Genomic DNA, 27023 nt, shown 5'->3' on the forward strand with positions numbered 1-27023 from the left:
CAGTTCCTGTTGTTTGCTGTGGAGCCTGGAGCTAACAGCCCTCTCTTTTTGTTTCCTGATGACAAGAAATTACTTTGTACTTCTCTCTTGGATTGACAATCCCTAGACCAATGTTTTCCCTTCCCACAGTGCCTACAATACCCTGGAAGTCTTGGCATATCTTTACCATCATGTGGTTGCTGGTCCCATCCTCCCTCTCTCTTCCCCACATCACCCCTCTCCTACTACTCATAAAAGGGGAGCCCCTCCCCACCAAACCCACCAAGGCACATGATGTCACATTAGAACTGAGTGCATCCTCTTCCTGTGAGGCCAGCAAGGCAGCCTGCCAGTGGGAAGTGATTGAAAAGCACACAAGAGTTCATGTCAGAGACAGCCCCAACTCCCTTTACTAGGGGACCCACACGAAGATCAAGCTGCCCATCAGGTACATGTGTGTAGGGGCTAGGTCCATGCGTGGTCCCTGGTTGCTGGTGCTTCAGTCTCCGTATGCCCCACTAAGCCCAGGTTAGCTGACTGCTGTCTTCTTGTGAAGTTCTTGGTGAAGGGCAGGGAGTCTTATGGAAAAGTGAGGGGAAGGATAAAAGTAAATATTTTTTGAAACAACAGGTTTAGCCATGTGAGGTGGCAAATGCCTGTAATCCCAGCACTTAGGGAGGCAGAAGCAGGCAGATCTCTTTGAGTTCAAGGCCAGCCTGGCCGACAAAGTGAGTCCAGAGAAACCCTGTCTCAAAAAACAAACAAACAAACAAACGAAAAAATTAAAAACAGGGTTTGCCTCCTCTTGAGTCATTTGCCTGGTCCCAAGCCACATGCACTTTCCCCAGCCTCCACCAGGTGTCACCCTTGATGTAGTTTCACCCTTGGCCTATCCTTACTGGACCTTGGCCTGCATCCCAGGTTCGCAGTTGTGGTTTATTTTTGGCAGGCTAGCCTTCCATCACCAAGTACCGAGTCCCAGAAGAAAAGCAAGAGAGCAACTCCAACAAGTGTCTGCCTAGGACACAGCTTCAGTCCTTTGTGGGCGCCTCGTCTCCCAAGGGCTCCAGGACCGTTGGAATTCTTGTCACTTCCATTCAAGGACCTTCACGGTGAGTAGCCAGGGCACAGTGGGGGAGCAGTGGGGTTATGAGGCAAAGACAGAAACCCCCTAGATCTGTTTGACCCGTTTCCCTCAGACCTGGGAGAGATGGGTTCTCAGAATGTCTGTCAGGCAGTTACCTGCAGTTCACCTATCTGTGCTGTCTGACTAGCTTTCTGGGAGGGATATTAGGTTACAAACATTGGACCACCTACTCTTATTTAGAACCCCCGCCCCCAATCCCCGTTTCCCCGGAAGTCTTGGAACAAATGTAAGGGTCTAATGGAACAGTACATAGAGGCCCATGGTTCGCTCTGGTCAGGGCTTAAGAACAAGAAGATGCACACACACATTATCAGAGAAGGTGAGTGCAGTCAAAATTTGGCTAGCCTGGCTCAGGGTGGCATCCTGGTGTGTGCCCAGAATGGCTCTATACACATGCTGGGTGTCTGGTGTGGCCGTGATAACAGAAGAAAAGCATACATGCCCATCTTGGGCTTTTAGAATGACCTTTCAGCAAACAGGCCTGTTTTTGTTTTTGTTTTTGTTTTGAGGGAAACTAACACCTTCGGGTTCTATTGACTGGCTTGGTGCACAGGCCAGGTTCCTGCTATTGGCAAAGGAGACAGTTGTTATTCTAAACCTTCCTCTGGTAACCAGGCACCCAGTAGCTGGACACCAGGCTTCCTGCAACAGCCAGCTCGAGGCAGCCAGAACCACTGAGTGGCTGGCTGGTCAGCAAATCGGGCCCCTTGGGAGACCAGGATTTCTCGGAAGTGGGCAGGAGGCACATGTCTTGCCTTTGGCCTGCTTGCCTCTTCCTATTGCCCGGTGGTTTCCTGCCTTCCTCTGCCCCTAGGTCAGAACAGGAGTTCAAGTCCCTGGCAGGAGGCTCTGTGTTCCTGAAACAAGATGGGCCACCTTACTCAGCTTCTCCACAGCCACCTTACTCAGCTTCTCCACAGCCAAGCTCAGCCACGCCGGCTCAGGGCTGAGGGTGTGGCTCAGAGGTAGAGTGCAAGGCAAGCATAGTCAATGCCTTGGGCTCTATCCTTAGCTCCTAAAAATAAAAGTAAGAGGTGGATGGAGAGATTGCTCAGTGGTCAGGAGCACTGGCTGCTCCTCCAGAGGACCCAGCTTCAAATCCTAGCACCTTCATGCCTCATGGCTGCTCACAGCTGTCTGTAACTCTAGTTCAAGGGGATCGGACCCCTCACACAGACAGACTTGCAGGCAAAGTACCGTGGCACATAAAATAAATTATTTCCTGTTTTGTTTTGTTTTTTGTTTTTGGTTTTTCCGAGACAGGGTCTCTCTGTGTAGCCTTGGCTGTCCGGGACTCAGTTTGTAGACCAGGCTGGCCTTGCACTCACAGCGATCCGCTTGCCTCTGCCTCCCGAGTGCTGGGATTAAAGGCATGCACCACCATGCCCGGCACTTTTTTTTTTAAGATTTATTTATTTATTATGTATACAGTGCATATTAGATCATATTATAGATGGTTGTGAGCCACCATGTGGTTGCTGGGAATTGAACTCAGGACCTCTGGAAGAGAAGTCAGTGCTCTTAACCTCTGAGCCGTCTCTCCAGACCCATTTATTTATTTATTTATTTATTTATTTATTTATTTATATAAGGTTTCTCTGTTACACAGAGCCCTGGCTGTCCTGGACTTGATTAGACCAGTCTAGCCTTGAACTCACAGAAATCCGACTGCCTCTGCCTCCCAAGTGCTAGGATTAACGGCGTGCACCACCACCGCCGGGCCAAATTTTTTTTTTTTTTTGGTTTTTCGAGACAGGGTTTCTCTGCGTAACAGTCCTGGTTGTCCTGAACTCTCTTTGTAGACCAGGCTAGCCTGGAACTCAAAGAAATCCTCCTGCCTTAACAACAGGTTTTTAAATATTTATCTTTCTGGTCCACTCCCATTCTTTTTTGGGGAGGGTTGGGGTTGAGACCTGGTTTCTCTGTGCAGCCCTGGCTGGTCTGGAACTCCCTCTGTAAACCTGGCTGGTCTCAAACTCACAGAGATCCACCTTCCTCTGGCTCTGCTTCCTAGGTGCCATGATTAAGGGTATAAAAACAAACAAACCAATAACCTCTGACCTCCAAGGGCATCAGACACAGATATGCACTGGGTGTACAACCATAAATACTTGCAAAACATTTGTACTCATAAAATAAAAATAAAATCAATCAGTAAATCAAAGGCACTGATGTTCTGCCCTGTGTTGTGAAGATCAGGAGTTTGAGACCAGGTTCAGTTGCAATGCAAGTTGAGTGCCAGCTTGGGCTATCCGAGACTCTTGACCCAAAAGAAGAAGAGAAAGAGTAGACATTATCCGCAGAATGAAAGAATAGGCAACAATAAAAAAGGGTTTGTGGCAGACTTACTGATGGACAGGTAAGTAAGGACTGATGTGATGAATGCAGGAAGTTCATCCTGGAAGGAGAAGCAGGAAGGTAAGGAGAATCCACAGGGATGCAATAGTACCACAGGGACACAATGGTACCAGAGGGATGCAATGGTACCACAGGGATGCAATGGTACTACAGGAATGCAATGGTACCACAGGAATGCAATGGTACCACAGGAATGCAATGGTACTACAGGGATGCAATAGAACTACAGGAACGCAATGGTACCACAGGGATGCAATAGAACTACAGGAACGCAGTGGTACTACAGGGATGCAATGGTACTATGGGGATGCAATGGTGCTACAGGGATGCAATGGTACCACAGGAATGCAATGGTACTACAGGGATGCAATAGAACTACAGGAACGCAATGGTACCACAGGGATGCAATAGTACCAGACAGATGCAATGGTACCAGAGGGATGCAATAGTACCAAAGAGATGCAATGGTACCACAGTGATGTAGTGGTATCATGGGGATGCAATGGTACCAGAGGGATGCAATGGTACCACAGGGATGCAATGGTACCATGGGAATGCAAGAGTACTACAGGAATGCAATGGTACCACATGATGCAATGGTACCACAGGGATGCAATAGTATCATGAGGATGCAATGGTACCAGAGGGATGCAATGGTACCACAGGGATGCAATAGTACTACATGGATGTGATGTAGAAAATTGTGAAGCTTTTTCTCTTTGCCACAAATGCAGAGAAAACACAGAAGGAACAGTGAGGGCTGGAGAGATGGGGAAGCAGATAACAGCACTGGCTGCTCTTGTAGGGACCAGAGTTTGGTTCCCAGCACCTGCATGGTGGCTCACAACCGTTATAACTCCAGTATCTCAGGCTCCATGCCCTCTTCTCCCCTCTGCAGGTACCTGCGCTCACGTGCACATTACCCACCCACAGACACGTACACTTGCCTTTTTCCTTCCTTCCTTTCATTTATTTATTATTTGTTATTTCGAGACAAGGTTTCTCTGTGTTATCTCTGGCTGGCCTGGAACTATGGTGGTGGCAAATGTCTGTGGGTTCGAGGCCAGCCTGGTCCACAGAGGGAGTTCCAGGACAGCCAGGGCTACACAGAGAGACCCTGTCTCGAAGCAAATAAAATAAAAACAGGAAAGAAAGAAAACAGAAGAAGAGGTGGGCGCGGCGGGAAGTTGACTGCTTCTCTCTGTACCGCTTTCAGGAGTCTTTGGACCCCACCTGACCATGACCCGGGACGAGGCTCTCCCTGATTCCCACTCTGCACAGGGCTTTTATGAGAACTATGAGCCCAAGGAGATCCTGGGCAGGTAAGGCTTGGACCGTCTGCGGAGTCCTTAGCGCAGCTCCCTCCAGTCCAGAGAGATTGGCTCCGCCCTCAGTGCGAGCCCCATTTCTGACCCCTTAGCTCCTCCCCCATAGGGCAGAATATCCGGTGCCTTTGATTTACTGATTGCTTTAATTTTATTTTGTGAATACAAGTGTTTCGCCCTATGTATTCTTAGGCATCACATGCGTGTCAGGTGTCCTTACAGATCAGAAGCAGGTGTCAGATCCCCTGAAGTTCCAGACAGTTCTTAGGAGCCTTATGGGTGCTGGGAACTTGCTCTGAAAGAGCAAGCGCTCCGCATCTCTGAGCTTTCTCTCCAGCCGCTGGATTGTAGCCTTTGGTAAAGGACTCCCCTTGAGTGTGGAGTCCCGAAGCCCAGGCCGTCTGTTCTCTGCCCACCAGGGGAGTCAGCAGCGTGGTCAGGCGCTGTATCCACAAGCCCACATGCCAGGAATACGCAGTAAAAATCATTGACATCACCGGTGGAGGCAGCTTCAGCTCTGAGGAGGTACAGGAGCTTCGGGAAGCTACACTGAAGGAGGTGGACATCCTGCAGAAGGTCTCGGGACACCCCAACATCAGTGAGTGGATCCTCCAAGCCCCGGTACTTCCCACCCCCACTCCCCGACCCTACCACCCAGCCCCGCCATGGCAGCGTGCTTTGCAATGATCCAGCCCAGTTAACCCAAGTCGGTGCATCAAGAGCCTCCTCATCCATCTGCCCTTGTGCTCAGTGGCTCTGCTAGCCCATTGGTAAGGCTGGAGGTCACAGGTGCCATCTGGGCTACTCAGACAGAGTGTGTGTACAGAAGGCGTTGGGAGCGGGGGGGGGGGGGTGTGGGGAAAGGGAGGACTGAAGTCATTGCTCGCAGTCCCATCATCTTCCCACCCGTGCCTTTGAAGCCAGCCCCGCCTGGTCTCTGTGCCCTGTGGCCCGTGCCAAGGCTCCCCTGCTCCCTGAGACCAGCCAGCCCTTTCCATTTCAGTACAGCTGAAGGACACTTATGAGACCAACACTTTCTTCTTCTTGGTGTTTGATCTGTAAGTATCCAACCCTGGAGCCACCATTACCCTGGGGCTTATGAACCCTTCCACCAGTCCCCAGCAGGCTGTCAGGGGCCAGAACAAGCACACCCCACCCCCACGACGAAACACAAGGCAAAGTAAATAATATGTTTTTTTTTTTAATTATTTTTTTTAGACAGGGCCTTGTTGGGTAGCCCTGGGCTTGCTATGTAGACCAGGCTGGCCTTGAACTCTCAGAGATGCTCCTGCCTCTGCCTCCCAAGTGCTGGGATTAAAAGTGTGTGCCACCACCATCCAGCTTTATGATCAGTTTTTATTAGAAAAAAAAAATCCAAGCCCATGCCTTTAGGCCCAGTGTTGGGGAGGCAAAGGCAGGCAAATCTCTGAGTTTGAGGCCGGCCTGGTCTATATAATGAGTTCCAGGATGGCTAGGGGTACACAGAGAAGTCCTGTCCCCACCCCCACCCCACCCCCAAAAAAAGAAAGAAAGAAAAAGAAAACTATCCCAGCTGGATAGTGGTGGTGCAAACATTTAATGCCAGCACTCACTCGGGAGAGCAGACGCAAGCAGATCTCTGTGAGTTTGAGACCAGCCTGGTCTACAGAGTGGGGTTCTGTCCAGGGTTACCCAGAGAAACTGTCCCCAATCACGCCCTCCTCCTGCCCAATCCTCTGAGTGAGGCCATGCATGCCTTTAATGCCAGCACTTGGGAGATAGAACCTGACGTGCCTCAGTGAATTAATTTAGGGTCGCCTGGTCTACACAGTGAGTCCTAGGCCAGTCGGAGCATACACAGAGATGCTGTCTCAGAGACAAACAAACATAAGAAGGGGGTGGGTGGGAGGGAAGAAGAGTGGAGAGGAGAGAACTGTCCTTCCACGCCTGGCTTGGCAGCCCATATCTGCAATGGGATGCACAAATGCACCCGGGAGCCTGAGGCAAAGGGATCAGAAGCCTGAAGCCAGTTTGTGCCACATAGCTGTACCCTGTCTCAGAAAACGTAAAAGATTCAGCTCAGTCATTTTACCTTTCTGATGTAGAGCTTGGTCACTGCTAGAGCAATAGAGCAATCTAGTTTTACCCTGGAGGGCTCCTTGGGACAGCAGTAAAAATAGCTTCTCCAAGCCACTTCTCTAAAGGTTAAAGACATTTGAGCTGCCCCCAAAGGTTACACAGGACGCAGATGCAGCAGGACGGCTGCAGCTGGGCAGGGGGAGGGGGCTTCCCAGGGCCTCTCCTTTGGTTAAATAGGAAAAGATAAAACCAGGCACAGAGGGGCCTGGCACGGTGGCACACACCTGTAATCCCAGCACTCGGGGGAGGCAGAGGCAGGGGGATAGCTGTGAGTTCGAGGCAGCCTGGTCTACAAAGTGAGTCCAGCATACCCAAGATAACACAGAGAAACCCTGTCTTGAAAAGCCAAACCAAAACCAAACCAAACACAACTGGGCACAGGGGCAGGGTCCTGTACTCCAGCTCAGGGGCTGAAGCAGGATTATTGTCATGGCTTTGAGGTTAGCCTGGGCAACAGGGTGAGACCCTGTTGCAAATTTTTTTATATATAAATAATAGGGTGAGAGGAGACAGAAAAGATTGAAGCTACAATATGAAATGTTTCAACACTACAAACCTACTGTCATAATTCTCTCAAGTAAAGTATTCCTTAAATAATTGTGACATACTCTGTTACACAGAAGGGAAAAAAAGGGGAGAGAGGGAGAACCACACAAATGTTGTCCATTTGTTGCCTAGCAAAAACTTCCAAATCCTCTAGAGCTAGCTTTGGGGTCCTGGGCCTGAGACTCAGATGGCTTCCATCCTGAGGGCTGACCGACCCCAGGGTGCCATGCATGCATTTTCATAGGCAGGTGGAGACACCATATTTCCCCAGCCCCTTGCTTTTCTTCCAGTTCTTCCCAGAGGGCTCCTCCACTCCCTCCCCACGGTCCTGCCCTCACAGGAAGAGCCCACCTTGCCTTTGGCGGCAGCTGGGTAGGAACACAGCTCTGGGGGTGGGGGAAGGAACCGATGGTCTTGGAAACACTTTGATCCCACAGGATGAAGAGAGGGGAACTCTTTGACTACCTCACTGAGAAGGTCACCTTGACAGAGAAGGAAACCAGGTAGGGGACCATCTCTGCTCCTCTAGCACCACTGTGGCCTAGCGGTGAGAGGCCTGGGGCGCATGCTTTATCTGAGGTGACGCTGGCATCTGTGGCCTCCCAGCTCCTTGGCTCAACCTGCGCTCTAGACTCTAGCCTGTTCCAGCCTACGCTAGCTCTCATTGTGTGCAGTGCTGTTGCTGTGTGGGCTTTGGCCTCCCTGAATCTCTCGCACGTAGTGTGGAAGAGTAATGTTTAGAAGAACACTCTATGATCTTGTATGGAAACCGGTTTGCCTAATTCTAGAATCAAAAATTAAGCCAATGTGCCTGGAGAGATGGCCAGTCAGGGCACTTGTTTTTTGTTTTGTTTCATTTTTGCTTTTTGGTTTTTCGAGACAGGACTTTTCTGTGTAGCCCTGGCTGTCCTAGACTCACTTTGTAGATCCGGCTGGCCTGGAACTCACAGCGATCCACCTGCGTCTGCCTCCCGAGCGCTGGGGTTAAAGGTGTGCACTACCACGCCTGACCTTCAATCAGGACACTTGCTACTCTCATTTTGGGTTTTGATTTTTGAGACAGGGTCTTCGCTGTGTAGCCCTGCCCGGCAGGGAACTTGATAGGAAGGCCAGGGTGGCCTTGAACTCACAGAGATTTGCCTGTCTCTCTGCCTGCAGAGTTTTGGCGTTAAATACTTGCGCCATCACACCTGGCACACTTGCTATCCTTTCAGAGAACCTAGCTTCACCCATATTGATGGCTTACAAATGTCTGCAACCCCAGTTCTAGAGACCTGATGCCTTCTTCTGACCTCCCTGGGTACTACATGCATGTGGTACATATATGTACACTCAAGCACACATATACACATTAAAAAATAAATATGATCTATTTTTATTGTTTTGATTTTCAAGACAGGGTTTCCCTGTGTAGCGTTGGCTGTCTTGGACTGGCTTTGTAGACCAGGCTGGCCTCAAACTCACAGAGATCCACCTGCCTCTGCCTCCCCAAGTGCTGGGATTGCAGGTGTGAGTCACTGGAGCCAGCTACAACCTATTTTTAAAACAAACAAAAAAACCAATGGGCTGGGTATGTGCCTTAGTAGTATAATGCTCACCCAGCATGTTTAAGGCCCTGCTTTCCAACCCTGGTACCCAGGGGGAAGTACAAAACAAAACAAAAAAATAAAAGAGACTGAGGTATGGTAATGAATATCTATACTCACAATAGACGGGGGCTGAGGCCGGAGGATCATGAGTTCAAGGCCAATCTGTGTTGCATGTGACATCTTGTTTCGAAAAGCAAAAAATAGGGGTAGGCCACAGTTCAGCTGGTAGAGTGTTTGCCTAGCATGCTGAAACATTTCATTTCCCATCACCGTCATGGACTGGCCATAGTGGCACAGACTTCTAATCCCAGCATTTGGAAGATAGAAACAGGAAGATAAGGAGTTCAAGGCCATCCTCAGGTACATAGTAGGTCAGAGGCCAGCCTGGGCTACAGGAAACCTTGTGACAGTAAAGTGAAATATACTAGGCATGGTAGTAGAAGATTTTAATCCCAGCACTTGGGAAGTGGAGGCAGGCAGATCTCTGAGTTCAGCCTGGTCTACAGAGAGAGAGTTTGAGGACAGCCAGAGCTATGCAGAGTAACCTTGTCTCGAAAAACAACAACAAGGATGGTAATAATAGTAAAGTAAAATGAGAAACACGCCAATGGCTTGCACCCACTTCCTCAGAAAGATCATGCGGGCCCTGCTGGAGGTGATCTGCACCTTGCACAGACTCAACATTGTCCATCGGGACCTGAAGCCTGAGAACATTCTTTTGGATGACGACATGAACATCAAGCTCACAGACTTTGGCTTTTCCTGCCAGCTGCAGCCAGGAGAGAAGCTCCGAGGTCTGGTACCATGGTCCTGGCCCACAGAGGGGCTCGGAGATGGAGACTGCCTAAATTTCTCCCCAGAGTAAAAACTCTAGCACTTAGGTGGCTGAGGAGATGACTCGGCCCTCACTGGGGAGTGGGCAAAATGGGGCACACAAGTGTGAGGAACTGAGTTCGAATCCCCAGAGCCATGTAACTCTAACCCTGGGCGGGCAGCTAGGAGAACCCTTGGGGATTGCTGGCCAGTCTCCCTGAATCAGCCAGCTCCAAGCCAGAGAGCTATCCTGTCTCAAAACCAAGATGGAGAGCAGTCAAGGAAGACACCTGACATTGACCTCTTGCTTTTGTATAACACACACACACACACACACACACACACACACACACACACACACACACACACACTTTAAAATAAAAATAAATCTAGGCAAAAAAAAAAAATCCTACTTCAGAGGCTAGCTGTCTCTTGAGGTTAAGTTCTCTTACCTGGGGCTCCACTGACCCAGGTTCCCCCGGCCTTAGCTCCATGCCAGGGTGACTAAAAGGACCTAGGAATGCAATTCGTGGGTGGCAGCCCTGAGGGCCTGTGTACCCTGCTGCTGCCGGTGAGTATCAAATAGGAGAGGCCTACCAAGCACTGTCCTGGTCCCATTTCTTGGCTTCCTTGGCTAACTTCTTCCAAGGGCGCCTGCTGTCCTGACAATGGCTCTACCTGCAGAGGTCTGTGGGACTCCCAGTTATCTGGCCCCCGAAATCATCCAATGCTCCATGGACGACAGCCATCCCGGCTATGGAAAGGAGGTGGACATGTGAGTGATGCAGGTAGATGTGGGGGGGCGGGGAGGACGTCGGACCTGCCCCCCCCCCCCCCCGCTCCCCTGCGAAGCTAGGAGCTATGGCCAGCCAGCCCTGCATGCCTCCCTTACCCATGAGGCTCAGGGTGACCGCGGCCCTGCCTACCCTCCAGGTGGAGCACAGGGGTTATCATGTACACGCTGCTGGCTGGCTCCCCGCCCTTCTGGCACCGGAAGCAGATGTTGATGTTGAGGATGATCATGGATGGCAAATACCAGTTTGGCTCACCAGAGTGGGATGACTACTCAGACACAGTTAAAGACTTGGTGAGAGGCCATGCTCACCGGCTCCCCCAGATGACCCGGGAGGGGAAAGCACCCCAATACCGGGAGCATGCCTCAGAGTGGAGGACCCTTCGGAGGGACCCCTCAATTTGTCTCATAGCGGAAGGAAGGGTTTTTTGTGGCTCACAATTGATGGCTCCAGGTGTGTGAGGAGACCGATCTCGCGGCACATAGGAGAGAGAGGGGGGAGAGGAATGCTGGGACTCAGCTCACTCCTGTCCATGCAGGACCCCAGCCCAGGAACTGGAACCACCCACGTTTAGGGTGGAGCTTTTCACCTCAACCGGTTTAAAATATCCCTCACAGACAGGTCAAAAGATCTGTTTCTGTAATGGCTCTAAGTCTTATCAAGTTGGGGATCAGGATTGACCCTCCCCCCCTCCCCGCCTTCCCCCCCTGTGTCTTCCAAATGGTATTCTCAGTTCCCTTCCGTTCTCACAGGTGTCTCGCTTCTTGGTGGTGCAACCCCAGGACCGCTGCTCCGCAGAAGACGCCCTGGCACACCCTTTCTTCCAGGAGTACTTGGTGGAAGAAGTGCGACACTTCAGCCCCCGAGGAAAGTTCAAGGTACTGAAACTGAACTCGGCCCAAGGCTTTTGCGGGAGGTTGCTGTTGGATCCCAGAGCCTTAACCTACGAGGGATTCTAGAATTGGGCCTCATCTCGTACCCGTTGTTCCAACTCAATTTCTGGTTTCAGCTTACTGACCCTTTTAGCCTAAATCTCCGTAGATGCTTGCGGTCTTGGAATAGGGGGCGTCATGAAGGTCACCCCCAAAGACATCTAAGGTTTCCCCGACAAGCTCCGCCGCGGGCTAAGGGTTCTCAGTGCTGCCTCCTGCAGGTGATCTGTCTAACTGTGCTGGCCTCGGTAAGGATCTACTACCAGTACCGTCGGGTGAAGCCGGTAACCAGGGAGATCGTGATCCGGGACCCCTACGCTCTGCGGCCTCTGCGGAGGCTCATCGACGCCTACGCTTTCCGCATCTACGGCCACTGGGTGAAGAAAGGGCAGCAGCAGAACAGGGCTGCCCTCTTCGAGAACACACCCAAGGCAGTGCTCCTCTCCTTGGCTGAGGAGGACGACTTCTGAGGGGGCAGCGGGGCACAGGGGAAAGCGATCAGAGGGTGCACCTCAGAACTGGGAGAAGAGGAGGTCTCAAGTAGGCCTCTGCTCTGCGCTCTCAAAGGCTCGCCACTAGGGGCATGGTGTACCCATTCAACAGCAGTTATTACAGCTGGGGCTGGGTGTGCAGTTGCCTGCCTGTTGTCCTGAGACCGTAGGATCCCGGGCTCTAGGCCAGCCTGGGCAGCTTAGTGATGATTATTTCAAAATAAAACGGGGCTGGAAATGTAACACCGTGGCGAGTGTAACGCCCCAAGTTCAACCGCTGGTATGGAAAAAAATAGATAATAAATAAATCCAAAGCAGCCGAGGCCATGTCAGGCAGAGGGCACATATATCCTAGGAGTCTAAGCCTACTGTGCACTTTTCTTTCTTTTTCGGGACAGGGTCTCTCTGTGTAGCCTTGGCTGTCCTGGACTCACTTTGTAGACCAGGCTGGCTTTGAACTCAGATATCTACCTGCCTCTGCCTCCCAAGTGCTGGGATTAAAGGCGTGCACCAGAGGATGGAAAGATGCCTCAGAAGTTAAGGGCACTGACTTCTCCTCCACAGGTCCTGAGTTCAAGTCCTAGCAACCACATAGTGCTTCACAACTATCTATAATGTGATCTGGTGCCCTCTTTTGGTACGCAGGTGTACATGTAAGCAGAGCACTGTATGCATAATAATAAAATCTTAAAAAACAAACAAACAAACCAAAGGTTTTCACCACCACCGCTGTGCATCTGTCAATATTTTTAGTTTTTTTCATTTTTATTTTTGTAGACTTATGTATTTATTTGTGTGTTTTGGCCACATGTAGATTATGTGCATGGGTGCAGTACCTGTGGTCAGAAGAGGGTGTCAGATTCCCTGAAACTGGAGTTATTGCTAGTTGGGGACCATGATGTGGGTGGTAGGAATGGAGTCTTTCCCTGGCCAGAACCAGTGCTCTTAACTGCTGAGCCACCTCTCCAGCCTGCCTCACTTTCCTCTGGGCTGAAGGTTACTGATACTTGAGGAAGTGAAAGCTTCATAAGGAGTTTGGGTCTAGCCTGAACTACATGAAATCCTATCTTAAAAAACAAAACAAAACAAAACAACCATTGGCCTTGCTGATATACATGAATCAAGAGTTTATTGATCTCAGGAGACCCAGTTCTTCTCCAGGGACACATTAGAGGTGCACGGAAGCCTCTTCAGGACTAACGCTCAGAGAAGTTTCTGTCCTTTGTCTTCCTAGAGGGGCCCTGCCGTTGTTATTCCCACAATGCAGAACTCCACCTTGTAAACTATTTGCTCTACCAGCGTGTTCTGACACTGGGCCCCGTGTACAATCCCAGCCCTCAGGAAGCTGAGGTAAGAGGACCGGGGGTTTGAGACTCGCCTCGCTAAGGAGTGAGTATCCTGTTTCAAGCAGCACAGGGAGGCCAGGCTCCTGCAGAAGGCCATCAGGCACCACCACATGAAGGAAGCCTTTCCCTTCTGTAGAATTTCCCATGAAAAGTAGAAGCTGAATCAGACAGGGAGAAAGCAAAAGGGAGCGATTTTAAAACACCGTCTTGCTGGGCGTGGTGGTGCACACCTTTAATGCCAGCTCTTGGGAGGCAGAGGCAGGCAGATCGTTGTGAGTTCGAGGCCAGCCTGGTCTACAAAGTGAGTCTAGGATAGCCAAGGCTATGCAAAGAAACTCCGTCTCAAAAAAACAAAAAACAACTGTCGTTTGGAGAACTGCTCCACATATTAATGTGTTTGATCCCTTTGTCCTTAATACTGCACTTCAGAGAAAAATCTAGCTCCCATCCTTGGTCATGCGGGTTCTCCTCTTCCAGGCTATGATAGTCCCCTCTTGGGGTTGAGTGTTCTTCTGCCCTTACGAGGTGTCCATCAGAGGTTAGGGGTTCAAAGGGAAGCCACCCCCAGACTGATGAAAAGCTTGGTATCTGGCTGCCTCTGGAAGGTAGTGGGGGCGGGGCTTCCTCCATCCCTGTCTGAGTGCTCACAGATCCTCTGTCAGCCTTCGGCCTGCACTGGAAGCGCAGCGGAAGCCCAGGTTGTCTGAGGCTGAATCTGGAGTGTTGCCCATCCTGCAGCAGAGCAGGGAGAGAAAGTGCAGACTGTCAGGAGTGGGGTCTGCTGAGAAAAGAGGTGCTCTAGTGGTCTGAATGAGAACCACCCCCGCCCCATATTTGAATGTGTAGTCACCAGAGAGTGGAACTGTTTGAGAAGGATTAGTAGAATTGGGAGGGGTGGTCTTGCTGGAGGAAGTCTGTCACTAGGGATTGGCTTTGAGGTTTCTTTCTTTCTTTTCTTTCTTTCCCCCCTAGAGGCAGGGTTTCTCTGTATAGCCCTAGCTGTCCTGAAACTCACTTTGTAGACCAGGCTGGCCTCAGACTCATAGAGATCCACCTACCTTTGCCTCCCAAGTGCTGGGATTAAAGGCGTGTGCTACCACTGCCCAGCTGGCTTTGAGGTTTCAAATGCCCACAACGGGCCCTGTCTCTGTTTCTCTCTGCCTGCTGCCTGTGGGTCAGGATGTAAAGCTCTCAGCTACCGTTCCAGCTCCATGCTGGTCTGCCTCTGGCCATGACGATCATGGACTACGCCTCTAAAATTGTAAGCCAGCCCCCAGTTAAAATAAATGCTTTCTTTTATAAGAGTTGCCTTGGTCATGGTGTCCCTTCGCAGCAACCAAATAGTAACTAACATAGTTGGTCTGAGGGCAAGTCCAGCTAGTGTGCCACTCGGGGAAAGGGGACAGGGTGACGAGGTGAGTGGCCCCAAAGGATTGCATGGAGGGTGTTCTTAGTGGCCACTGATTGAGTGGCTCCTACTCTAAGCTTAGCACAACAGCTCAACAACCTGCAGGTGAGGAGCACGTGAGGGCTATCCTCGGTTGTTAACTTGACTACATCTGGAATGAACTAAAACTCAGAAATGGAGGGGCACATCTGGGAGGGATGTTTGGCTTAATTTGAATTTAGGAAGATCCACTTCTAATCCAAATCTTTGAGGTGGTAAGACACACCTTTAACCCAGCATCTTCTGTTTTTTGTTTTGTTTTGGTTTTTCGAGACAGAGTTCTCTGTGTTATCTTGGCTGTCCTGGACTTGCTTTGTAGACCAGGCTGGCCTCGAACTCACATCGATTCACCTGCCTCTGCCTCCCAAGTGCTGGGATTAAAGGGGTGCGCCACCACGCCCGGCCTGTAAGTCATTCTAATAAATCCCATCTATCTATCTAAAATCTGAAACTATAAAGCCCAAGGAGTCTTGGCCAAGGCTGACCAAATTGAAGCTGCAGCCATTGAAGCAGAAGCCCCAAGGACTAAATCAATGACAGGGGAAGCTACGACTCATCACCATATGAGACGAGCAGCCCCAGCACCTCCCTGACCCAACGACTATAGTAGTGACTTCTTCTGCATCCCGTAGCTTGATGGGTCGGTTAACGCGTGTCTCCTGGCTATGACCCAACTGCCCTGCTAGGAGTGAGAAGGAAGACAGATGTTCCCTTAGTGCCGCTCAGTCTCAGGAGAGGGTCCCCAGGCTGTTTTGGGGACCTATGTTTACTTCCCATGGTCAGCAGTGCTAGCTTGCTTCTCTTGCATCTTTCAGTGGAGGCTGAATATGCAAGAAGGGTGAGAGGAGTGGAAAAAAAAAGAGGGGTTCAGAGGCAGCTCCTGTCCCAGCTCTGGACCACTTGGGCTCAGGAACCCAGTATCCAGGAGCTCAGTCAGGACCACGGAGGCTTGTGGTCCCCTGACCCTTTTTACCTGGTGGTGACCCGAGCCCGGTGATTGGCAGAACCATCTACTGTGTCAATCCACGACGCCCCCCGGAGGACGCGCATGTCCTGGCCAGCAGCTTGGTATGTGGACGCCGTCCATTCCCACACATTGCCCAGGAGGTCATATAGTCCTACAGCGTAGTAGTGAGCCATCAGTTGGGGACGTAGGGGACTCTTCCACCCGCCAGATGCCCTGGGGAGGATCGGGGAAGAGCTTTCTTCTGCCGCCCTGTCAGGCACTGTGTATGAAAGGAAGTCTTACCATAATTGTTCTGTGGGGGGAAAGCAGTCACTGGTGACAGTCCGTGAAAACCATCTTCAGCTCTGTCACCCTTGGGGAACTTTCCCTGACAAGAACAACGAAAGTGAAACATTTATCAACTTGCCCCAAGGCAGGTGCTCCTCACTGCCCAGAGGAAAACCAGGGTCACTCTACTCAGCTGCTTTATAGGTGAAGGACAGTGACCTCAGGTCCCCTTACCATCTAGGCCCTGCATGCCCTGCCAGGGACGGAGGCACTGGGGCCCGTACGCCTCCATATTTCCCTCCTGCTTTTACTTAAAGACACCGCCTGTATTTGTTGACGTGATTTGTTCAAGTTCATTTTTCTCTGTGTTGTGGGGCTGAGGAGATGGCCCAGTGGCTGAGGCTTTTGCTGATTAAGCACGAGGGACCTGAGTTTATATCCTGAGAACCCACAGAAAAGCAGGGCATGGTGGCTCCAATTTGTAATCCCAGTTTTGGGAGGCAGAAATAGGCAGGTCCTGGGGACCGGGTGGCCAGCCAATCTATGAAGTAGAGAGCTCCATCTCCCATTGAGAGGTCCTGTCTCAAAAAATACTGTGGAGGGGCTGCAGGGATGGCTCAGCAGTTAAGAGCACTGGCTGCTCTTCCAGAAGACTCGGGTTCAATTCCTAGCACCCACATGACAGCTCACGACTGTCTGTAACTCCAGTTCCAGGGCATCTGACACCATCACACAGACATACATGTGCAGGCACAACACCAATGCACATAAAAATAAATACATCTTAAAAAAAAAAAAAAGCATGCACCATACTTGCAGAGGACCCAGGAGAACCTGAGTTCTGTTCCCAGCACCCATGTCCTGGAACTTGCTCTGTAGACCAGGCTGACCTCGAACTCAGAGATCCACCTGCCTCTGCCTCCCAAGCGCTGGGGTTAAAGATGTGCGCCACTACTGCCTGGCTAAAAATACTATTTTTTGAAATGTATTACTTTTTTTTTTTTTTTTACGAATATTGATTGGTTTATATCCCAAAACTATAAGGTGGAGAAGCAACTGAGGGAGGTACCATAGGTGTACCGTTGGCTTCCACACACACCTACTTGTACACATATGCATAGGTCACACATATACGCCCAACACACTGGAGTTCAGCTACAACTGCACTGAGAAGCCCCTCCTACACAAGGAAAGATGACTGGACTGTGATTTGCTCAACACTACGTGACAGTCTGTTGCACTAATCTCTTTTAAGTGACTGTTTAACAATGTTGTAAGGGTGTCAGTGAGATGAAGGTGTTTGCTGCCAAGGACTAGGACCTGGGTTCGATCCCCTGACCAGCATGATGGGAAGAGAAACCCAGCTCCCATAAGTTGTCCTCTGACTTCCACAGTGTGCCATGGAATGCACACACCCACATGTTATATTTCTTTTCTTTCTTTCTTTCTTTTTTTTTTTTTTGGTTTTTTGAGACAGGGTTTCTCTGTGTAGCCTTGGCTGTCCTGGACTTGCTTTGTAGACCAGGCTGGCCTTGAACTCACAGTGATCCACCTGCCTCTGCCTCCCGAGTGCTGGGATTAAAAGCATGCATCGCTGCCACCACCACCTGGCTATTTTTATTTTATTTTGAGACAGGGTCTTGCTATTGTATGTTCATTTTTAAAAATTTTGAGTCACCTTCTCAGGAAGACCTTCAACTTGTGACTCTGCCTGGGAGGACAGACTGTCGTCACCCGTGTCCCTGGTGTCCCTGGCCTTCGCGGTTGTTCCATACAGCACTCAGTGCCACCAGCGACTGAAACAGTAGCTCTGCAGGGCTCAAGGCTTGGGGAAGGAGCAAGGCGGGTCTTACCTGCCACAGGTTGGTGCGGTTTGGCTGGAACCGGTTTCCCCACGGATAAACCTGGCCTGCAGGATGGCAAAGAAGACGGGAGAGGAAGGACTGGGTGAGAAGAGGGAACAACAACAAAAAAAACCTGTCAGGAAACCAGAAGGCCGGCAGGAAGTGGCGAGGAAGGCGACTGACATCACGCGCTTTCGCTCCATCCTAGCTCTCCCCTGCCTGGGAAGGCGGAGTGGGCTATACTGCTGGACACCTCTCTGCTCACTGTGCTCCTGAGTGTGGGGGAGGCGCACACCGACCACGGGGGAAGGCAGGAGGAACCTGCTAGTTGGACTTAACGCACATACATCAACAGGTAGGAGGCAACCTCACTTGTCATAGTTTAAACCTGATTACTGGTATAACCTATTGTTGCCCGGCAGTGGTGGCGCACACCTTTCATCCCAGCACACAGTCTCACAGTCTCCCCTTGTAAAATGTGCTCTGGGAGACATCAGGCCGCTAGGCTCCACCCCCTGACTACGGTCCCTCACAACTAGCAGGCCTATCCCTGAGGCTGTCCAACAGCTACCTACACCCCGCCCCTCGAGGTGGGTGAGGTGCCGGGCCCCGCCCTGCAGAAAAAAAAAAAAAAAAGCTTAAAATCCAGCCACATAATCTCCAGGTCGCCCTAGAAAGCTCTGCCTCTGCCCCTCCATATGAAGCCTGCCTTCTGCTTAGTTCTCTGCCACCTCTCTCCACCCTCCTGGGTTTTCCTCACCCTTTAAATCTCTTCTGTGGGGCTGGAGAGATGGCTCAGTGGTTAAGAGCACTGACTGCTCTTCCAGAGGTCCTGAGTTCAATTCCGAGCACCACACGGTGGCTCCCAACCATCTATAATGTGATCGGATGCATACTGTATACATAATAAATAAAATTTTTTAAAAAATCTCTTCTGTGAGGTTTGTCGGGTGGTGTGACTGTGGGGTATGCCTTGGCACCAGACTCCCAGAGCTCTAACCCTTAAGTTTCTCTAGCCCTGTAATGTCTCTTTACCCAGGTTTTAGCTTTTCCGGCAGGCATGTTGTAGGTGACCGGTCTAAACTGGATCAGAGAGGAGACCACATACCCTTCAAGCCGCCTCGGGCTGCAAACTCCCACTCCTCTTCGGTGGGCATCCGCTTCCCCCGCCAAGCGCAGTAAGCCGCAGCATCGTTCCAGCTCACGTGCACCACCGGAAGCTCCAGTTTCTCTCGGATGCCAGAGCCGGGACCTGCAGGCTGACAGGCAGCTGAAGTGAGCCAGGCGTCTGGGGTGTAGGGAAAGGCTGGAAAGGGCTTGGCTTGCGGGGGGGACTCGGTTCAGCTTTTACACTAGGTACCGGAAGGAGGTCGTCTCCGTGAGTGAGAACAGTAGTTGCACACACCTGTAATTCCGGCATTCAGAAGGTCGAGGAAGGAGAAGCCTGGGCTACGGAGGAAGATGCCATGAGAGAGGAGGGAGGAGGGAAACAAAAAGATTCTCCAGTCAAGAGAGCAGTAGGAAATACGGAAAAGAAGTTAGAGCAGAGGGATTACTCGGATGGAGGCCGGCCTGGTCTACAGAGCCTGTTCCAGGCCAGTCCCGGCTACACACACAGACCCTGTCTTAAAAACAAAACCAATAAAAGCACCTCAGAATCCCCGGGCTGCTTAGGGGTTTAGAGAAGCCAAATTTCCAGAATGAAACTCAGCGGTGGTAGAAAATGAGGCAAAGGAAGCAATACTCACCTGCCTCCAAAATGCCTTTTGCACTGGCAGCCACCAGAGAACAGACTGCAAAGACAGAGACGGACACAGCATGAAGGCAAGGCGAGCTGACCCCAGTGAGGACCCTTGATTCGACGCTGAACGGGAAGGCTGTGGGCTGGGGCTGGAATCTTTCCTTTGTTTTTTTATTTTTGGGGTTAGATTTGTTTCTTCTGTTTTTCAAGACACGGTTTCTGTGTATAGCCTTGGCTGTCCTGGACTTGCTTTGTAGACCAGGCTACCCTCGAACTCACAGTGATCCACCTGCCTCTGCCTCCCAAGTGCTGGGATTTACAGGCATGCACCAGAACCTCGTCTGGCCTTTTTTTTTTTTTTTTTTTTTAAATACAGGGTCTCATTATGTAGCCTGGAAGCCTGGAACTCACTATGTAGACCAGGCTGGCCACAAACTCAGAGCACCCTCCAGCCTCTGCCTCCCCCAAGTGCTGGGATTAAATGTATACTCCCCATAGCTGGCTATAGATGGGATCTTTTTTTAAAAAAAAAATATTTTATTTATTTATTATGTATACAGTGCTCTGTCCACATGTGAGTCCATATGTCAGAAGAGGGCACCAGATCTCAATTTAGATGGTTGCAAACCACCATGTGGTTGCTGGGAATTGGACTCAGGATATTTGGAAGAACAGCCAGTGCTCTTAACCTCTGAGCCATCTCTCCAGCCCTAGATGGGATATTTTAAAAGTGAGATTCTAGGGTTGGGCACGTAACTCAGTTGGCAGAGCGCTTGCCTCAGCAAGCATGAAGCTCTGTGTTTAGTCCGCATCACTGCGCAAACCTGGTACAATAGCGTTTACCTGTCATCTCAGCACTTAGGAGGCTGAGGCAGGGGGATCAGTGTTTTAAGATCAGCTTTGACTATACAGTAGATTCCAGGCGAGACTGGCTCCATAATGAGTCTCAAAAAGCAGAGCACCCCCAAAATCTAGAGTGATGCGCTGGGCAGTGGTGGTGCATACCTTTAACCCAGCACTTGGGAGGCAGAAGCAGGTGGATCTCTGTGAGTTCTAAGCTAGCCTGGTCTACAGTGTGAGTTCCAGGACAGCCAAAGCCAAGGCTACAGATAGAGCAACCTGTCTTGAAAATACAAAAACAAAAACTCCATTCTGAGCCAGGGTCTCCCTTAAGTGTTCAGACTGGCCATGGCCTTGCTGCTTTGCCTCAGCCTCCCAAGTAGTTGGCTTACAGGCATTCATTCATCCATCCGCAGGCCCAGCTTTTACTACCCTGGCTGCTTGGGGTTAACAGGGCAGGGTGTTACTCTCTCTTGCTTCCACTCTGCTCCCAAGTCTGCTACCCAACCATGGCACCCAGGTGACCCTTGTCCCTCGGAAGATTCTGCCCAGCTCCCACCTCCACCCGCTCCGTGACCAGGTTCTCTCACCGGCATCTGACTTGCTTGGTTTCTGAGCTCAGGGGAGACAAAATCCTCAAAGACGAAGCTCCATCCAAATGCCTCAGCCTCAGTCCGGTATTTTTTCTCCCTGACAAACTCCCTGGAAGGAGAGAATTCACTTGGCTAGGATTCCACGCCCCATCCCGACACCCTCTGCTTCAGGGGCCTTGCTTCCTGCAACAGTTCTCACAACCTTCAAGAAACGAACCTGATACTCACGAGAAATAGGTTTCTTCTGGTTTTTTTTTTTCTATGAAAGGTAGTTTTTTAAAAAAAAATTAATCTATAAAAGGCAGTTAGGTTTTTAATTGTTGTTATTGTTTTGTTTTTCTTATCAAAGGAGTTATGCCTACAAGGGCACAATTTCTGAATCTTCCCCTTCCAGTTGCTTAGAATCCTGTCAGTGCATGAAGTCCAACTCCTACAAAGTGGACGAGACCGTCACGTCACCACCAACAGCAGAGATAAAACAAACAAACAAACAAACAAAAAACTGGAAACCTCAGCTGGGTGTAGTGGTGCACCCTTTTAATCCCAGCACTTGGGAGGCAGAGGCAGGCGGATTGCTGTGAGTTCGAGGCCAGCCTGGTCTACAAAGTGAGCCTAGGACAGACAGAGCTGTTACATAGAGAAACCCTGTCTCTAGAAACCAAAAAAAAAGAAAAAGAAAAAGAAAGAAAGAAAGAAAAGTTTAGAATTAGAAAAGATTAGAGGGGCTGGAGAGATGGCTCAGTGGTTAAGAGCGCCACCTGTTCTTCCAGAGGTCCTGAGTTCAATTCCCAGCAACCACGTGGTGGCTCACAACCATCTATAGTGAGATCTGGTGCCCTCTTCTGGCATTCAAGCTCACATGCAGACAGAACAGTGTATAAATAATAAATAAATCTTTATTTAAAAAAAAAGTAGAAAAGATTAGAAAGACTGCTTAGGGGCTGGAGAGATGGCTCAGAGGTTAAGGGTACTGACTGCTCCTCCAGAGGTCCTGAGTTCAATTCCCAGCAACCACATGGTGGCTCCCAGCCATCTATAATGTGATCTGATGCTCTCTTCTGATCTGCTCTTGTACGTGCAGGCAGAGAACTGTATACATAATAATAAATAATAAACCTTTTAAAAAAAAAGAAAAACCGCTTATGGTCCCCCCCCTCCCCCAAATACCTGAAGTCTTTATTGGTGACTGGAAATACATCAATGGCAAAGGATTTTACTGTCACTTCCCGGGCAGGCCCTTCACCATCTCTGCCATCTGGAGCATCTGTCCCCATCAAAAATCGCCCTCCTGGCAGCTGCACCATGGCAGGAGCCTGGGCATTTCCTGTAGAACAGGACAGTACCAGTAATGCATGCAAATATATGTACATAAATAGTTCACTTACCTCATTGTTTCTTTGTATTATTTTGGGAGTGGTTTCTCAGACAGGGTTTCTCTGTGTAGCCCTGGATATCCTGGAACTTGCTCTGTAGACCACGCTGGCCTTGAGTGCACAGAAATCTGCCTGCCTCTTCCTCCCAGAGTGCTGGGATTACAGGCATGCACTACCCAGCTTCTTTTTTAAAAAGTTATTGTGTTGAGACAGGGCTTCAATGTACAGAGTTGGTGTCTTGCCTGGAATTCGCTAGGTAGACTGGGCTGGCCTCGAACCCACAGAGTTCCACTTGCTTTTGTCTCCTGAGTGCTTAGACTAAAGGTATGCACTACTAACACACCCAGCTTTCTAAAAATATTTGTATTTTTTGAATGTTTGTCTGCATGTATGTACATGCACTGTGTGCATGCCTAGTACCCATAGAGGCCACAAGAGGGCACTGCATCCTCTAGAACTGCTCAGATGCAAATTGCCACGTGGGTGCTGGTAACCAAGCCTAGGTCCTCTAGAAGAACAGCCAAGTCAGCCGGGGTGGCGCACGCCTTTAATCCCAGCACTCCGGAGGCAGAGGCAGGCGGATCGCTGTGAGTTCGAGGCCAGCTTGGTCTACAAAGCGAGTCCCGGACAGCCAAGGCCACACAGAGAAACCCTGTCTCAAAAAAAACAAAAAACAAACAAACAAAAAAACAGCCAAGTCCTCTTAACTGCTGAGGCATCTCTCTAGACCATACTCCACTATTTATGTAACTCTTTTGCCTCAAACCAAATTAAGAAACAGTAACCTTGCCGGGTGGACCTGGCACACCGCTTTTAATCCCAGCACTCTGGTGGTAGAGGCAGGCGGATTGCTGTGAGTTCCAGGCCAGCCTGGTCTACAGAGTTCCAGGACAGCGAGGGCTACACAGAGAAACCTTGTAGGGAGGGGTGGTGGAGAAAAAAGAAACTAACTTCAAGTCTATTTACATTTTCATCTCCTCTCCATTCCTCCCCACGCCCCACTCCTTACCCTGGCCTCTGGAGACAAGGTCTCAATATGTAGCTCTGTCTGAAATTTACCATATAGACCAGGTTGGCCTTGAACTCCCAGAGCTCTGCCTGCCTCTGCCTCTCGAGTGCTGGGATTAACATGCAAGCCACCATGCCCGGCTTCGCCCACTTCTGTTCATGCTGTTTCTATGTCTCTCCCTTTGAACTGTTGAACACTTTTTTTTTTTCCTTTTTTGAGATGGTGTCTCATGTAGCCCAGGCTGGTCTAAAACTATGTATCTGCCGATGACACTGAACTCCTGACTCTCCTGCCTCAACCTCCTAGGGGGTACGGTTAACAAGTAGTGCCCAGTTTATATGATTCTGGGGGTGGAACCCAGGTTCTGTGCTAAGAAAGCACTGTCCAACCGAACCATCCCCAACCTCAGCCCCAGAATTTGGGCGCATAGGTGTGTTAAGAGATTTTTCTGAAATCTGGCTGGCTGATTCTACTTCAACAAGCAAACTAACACATTAAAAAAAAAAAGTTTAAAGCCACGCGTGGTGGTGCACACCTTTAATCCTAGCACTCAGGAGGCAGAGGCAGGCAGATTGCTGTGAGTTCGAGGCCAGCCTGGTCTACAAAGGGAGTCCAGGACAGCCAAGGCTACATAGAGAACCCCTGTCTTGAAAAACAACAAAACTAAACAAAAACAAAAAAAAATTTTAAGCTGGGTGTGGTGGCACACACCTTTAATCCCACCACAAAGGAGGTACAGGCAAGTAGACTGGTGTGAGTTCAAGGCCAGCCTGGTTACAAAGAAAAAAAAGGATTTTTTTTTTTTTAATGGCTGGGTGGTAGTTGCACGTCTGTAATCCCAGGACTTTGGATGTGGAGGCAGGCAGATCTGTGAGTTCAGGCCAGCCTGTACACAGAGTGAGTCTAGGACAGCCAAGGCTACACAGGGAAACCCTGTCTAGAGAAACAAAACAAGGCAAAAAAATTTTTTTTAGGGACAAGGTTAAGTCCTTGGCTAGAATCTGTACACACTTGGCAAACATACACATACCTGAAAAATAAAATATAACTCTCTCCTGAGCTTGGTGGTGGTGGCGCACGCCTTTAATCCCAGCACTCTGGAGGCAGAGGCAGGCAGATCCCTGTGAGTTTGAGGCCAGCCTGGTCTACAAAGTGAGTCTAGGACAGCCAAGGTTACACAGAGAAACCCTGTCTGGAAAAACCAAAAAAACAAAACAAAACGAACAAAAAACCCAACTCTCTTTCTCTCTTTTTTAAAAAAGGCCATGCTTGGTGGTATACAAATATAATCCTAGCACTTGGTAGTTGGAGACAGATGAATCTTTGTGATTTTGTGGTCAGCCTGGTCTACATAGTTTTGGGCCAGCTGGGGCTACATAGTGATACCCTGTCATACACCAAAATAAAACCTAAACCATATTTTATGCCTGTTGTCTCAACTCTAAGGAAACTGTGGCAGGAAGGAGATCACAAGCTGAGAGTAGCTTGGGCTACGCAGCTAAGGAGTTTTATATAAAAAACCCCTAAAAGTGCTGTAACCCCAGCACTCTGAGAAGCAAAGACCGGCAGATCTCTGTGAGTTCGAGGCCAACCTGATCTACAAAGTGAGTCCAGGGCAGTCAAGGCTACACAGAGAAACTCTGTCTCAAAAATAAATAAATAAATATGAAAAAAATAAAAACAAAACAAAACAAGAACCCGTAAACAAGGGGCCTTTGAGCTGTGGCTCAGCTGGGAGAGCTTGCTCAGGATCAATCTGGTCTACATTCCAGAGACAGGCTAGCCCAGGCAGACCTATGAATTCGAGGTCAGCCTAATTTACATTCCAGGCCAGACAAGGTGACATAGTTGAGACTCTGCCTCAAAGATAAAGTAGGGTGCTAGCATATAAGGCCACCTGTGGCTCTTGCAGACGCCATGTCCAGTCTCCAGCACCCACTCACTGGTTTACTGTTTTTTCTTCTGTTCCAGGGATGCTACGTGACCTCCTCAGGCGGCAGCACGCTCCTGGTGCACATACACACAAGGAGGCAGAACACTCATGTAATCCAAAAAGTAACTAGAGAGAAAAGGTACATTTGGACAGACAGTAGTGAGCACTGTTAGCTGTAAGGTGGGGGAAGGTGTCGGGTTTTTGTGTATGTGAATTAGTGTATCTTGATCTTTCAAAGCTTTTTCTTTTACAAATAAAAGTTATGTATCATACATGGGTGCACCAGCCCCAAGCGGGAAAGTGGGACGACAGGGAGAAAAGAAAGCCAGCATGCTCTCAGCCCTCAGCGGCCCAGGCAGGATTGTATACCGTAGCTGTGTACCCTGCTTCAAAAACCCAGCAAGTGGCCCGAGGTCCCGCAAAAACCCTCCGAGGCGGGACGGCGGCGGCATCGGCATCTGGAAGGCTGGGCGCAATCTCTTTCCGGTGCTGAGGAATGGGGTATATAGGCACAGGGCCGCACACTGACCTAGCTGAAGCCTGGGGCTGGAGAGGAGCCACAGCAGCGACGGGAGAACGAGCCAGGAACCCATGCCGATGACGCCAGGACTCAGAACGCAGGCTCCGTCTCCTTCGCGCCTGCGCACTTGCCTGGAGCTAAAACACCCTGATTTCGAGACCAATGGCAGGGCGCTCCTTGGGAGCTTGTCTGTAGGGACCGCCCATGAATGAATTGAACACCTTGTGTTGTTCCCAGTGGAGCTGTTTTATCTATTCTGAAAACTTTGGTGTCCGTGATGTTAGCCGCAGCCCAGGGTTCTGGAAACTGCCCGACTGCGTAACAGCAAGCACTTCTAAGTAGCTGAGCCATCTCTGCACCCAGATGCCATTCTCTAGTCAGCTGAACTGTGTAACACGAGACCACAGGACTCAAACTTTTATTTTACTCACTGGAAAATACTGAGAACCTCAACGATTTGACAGGTATGATGCAAAAGCATTAAGTTTAAAAGTTTGGAGAAATAGCCTAAAAGGCTTGTGGGCTGTCCTGGGCTCTTTGTAGACCAGGCTGGCCTCGAACTCACAGTGATCCGCCTGCCTCTGCCTCCCGAGTGCTGGGAGGCACCACACCCTGCCAAAATCCTTATTTTTCAGTCATCTTTCTTTTGGCTGTTATACTGCAACTGTTTCCCCCACTTGTGTGCTCATGCTGTGGGGGTTGGGCTTCCGGAACTGTGATCCCTGCCCCAACCTCCATGTGATAACCTCATATTAGATTATTTTACTTTGTGTGTGTGTGTGTTTTGAGAGTGTTTCTCTGTGTAGCCTTGGCTGTCCTGGACTAACTTTGTAGACCACGCTGGCCTGGAACTCACAGCGACCCACCTGCCTCTGCCTCCCTCCCAAGTGCTGGGACTAAAGGTGCACGCCTGGGTATTTTAAAGATTCATTTATTTAAAGCGAGTGCTCTATCTGCATCTACACCTGTTGCCAGAAGAGGGCATTAGATAACGTTATAGTTGTGAGCCACCATGTGGCTGCTGGAAATTGAACTCAGGACCTCTAGAAGA

General features: G+C 49.9%; 2 protein-coding genes across 2 annotated transcripts; one reads left to right on the plus strand and one right to left on the minus strand.

The window, feature by feature from the left end:
• The first annotated feature begins 599 nt into the window (after positions 1-599).
• PHKG1 (phosphorylase kinase catalytic subunit gamma 1) lies at positions 600-14011 on the plus strand. Its single transcript, XM_084764812.1, has 10 exons — positions 600-1091; positions 4701-4806; positions 5229-5407; positions 5813-5867; positions 7911-7976; positions 9693-9856; positions 10560-10650; positions 10809-10962; positions 11422-11547; positions 11823-14011. Exons 2-10 carry the CDS (start codon positions 4724-4726, stop codon positions 12069-12071), a joined length of 1167 nt encoding a protein of 388 aa, XP_084620938.1. The 5' UTR covers positions 600-1091; positions 4701-4723; the 3' UTR covers positions 12072-14011.
• On the minus strand, positions 13190-26110 carry SUMF2 (sulfatase modifying factor 2). Its single transcript, XM_084764813.1, has 9 exons — positions 25982-26110; positions 22305-22461; positions 21135-21246; positions 19712-19756; positions 19072-19222; positions 17973-18028; positions 16135-16219; positions 15859-16003; positions 13190-14170 (listed from the first exon to the last, which is right to left on the minus strand). The coding sequence occupies exons 1-9, from the start codon at positions 26043-26045 to the stop codon at positions 14083-14085; spliced, it is 903 nt and encodes a 300-aa protein (XP_084620939.1). The 5' UTR covers positions 26046-26110; the 3' UTR covers positions 13190-14082.
• Positions 26111-27023: the final 913 nt, after the last annotated feature.

The sequence above is a fragment of the Acomys minous genome, assembly GCF_964271855.1.
Source record: "Acomys minous genome assembly, chromosome: 16".
Lineage (NCBI taxonomy): Eukaryota > Metazoa > Chordata > Mammalia > Rodentia > Muridae > Acomys > Acomys minous.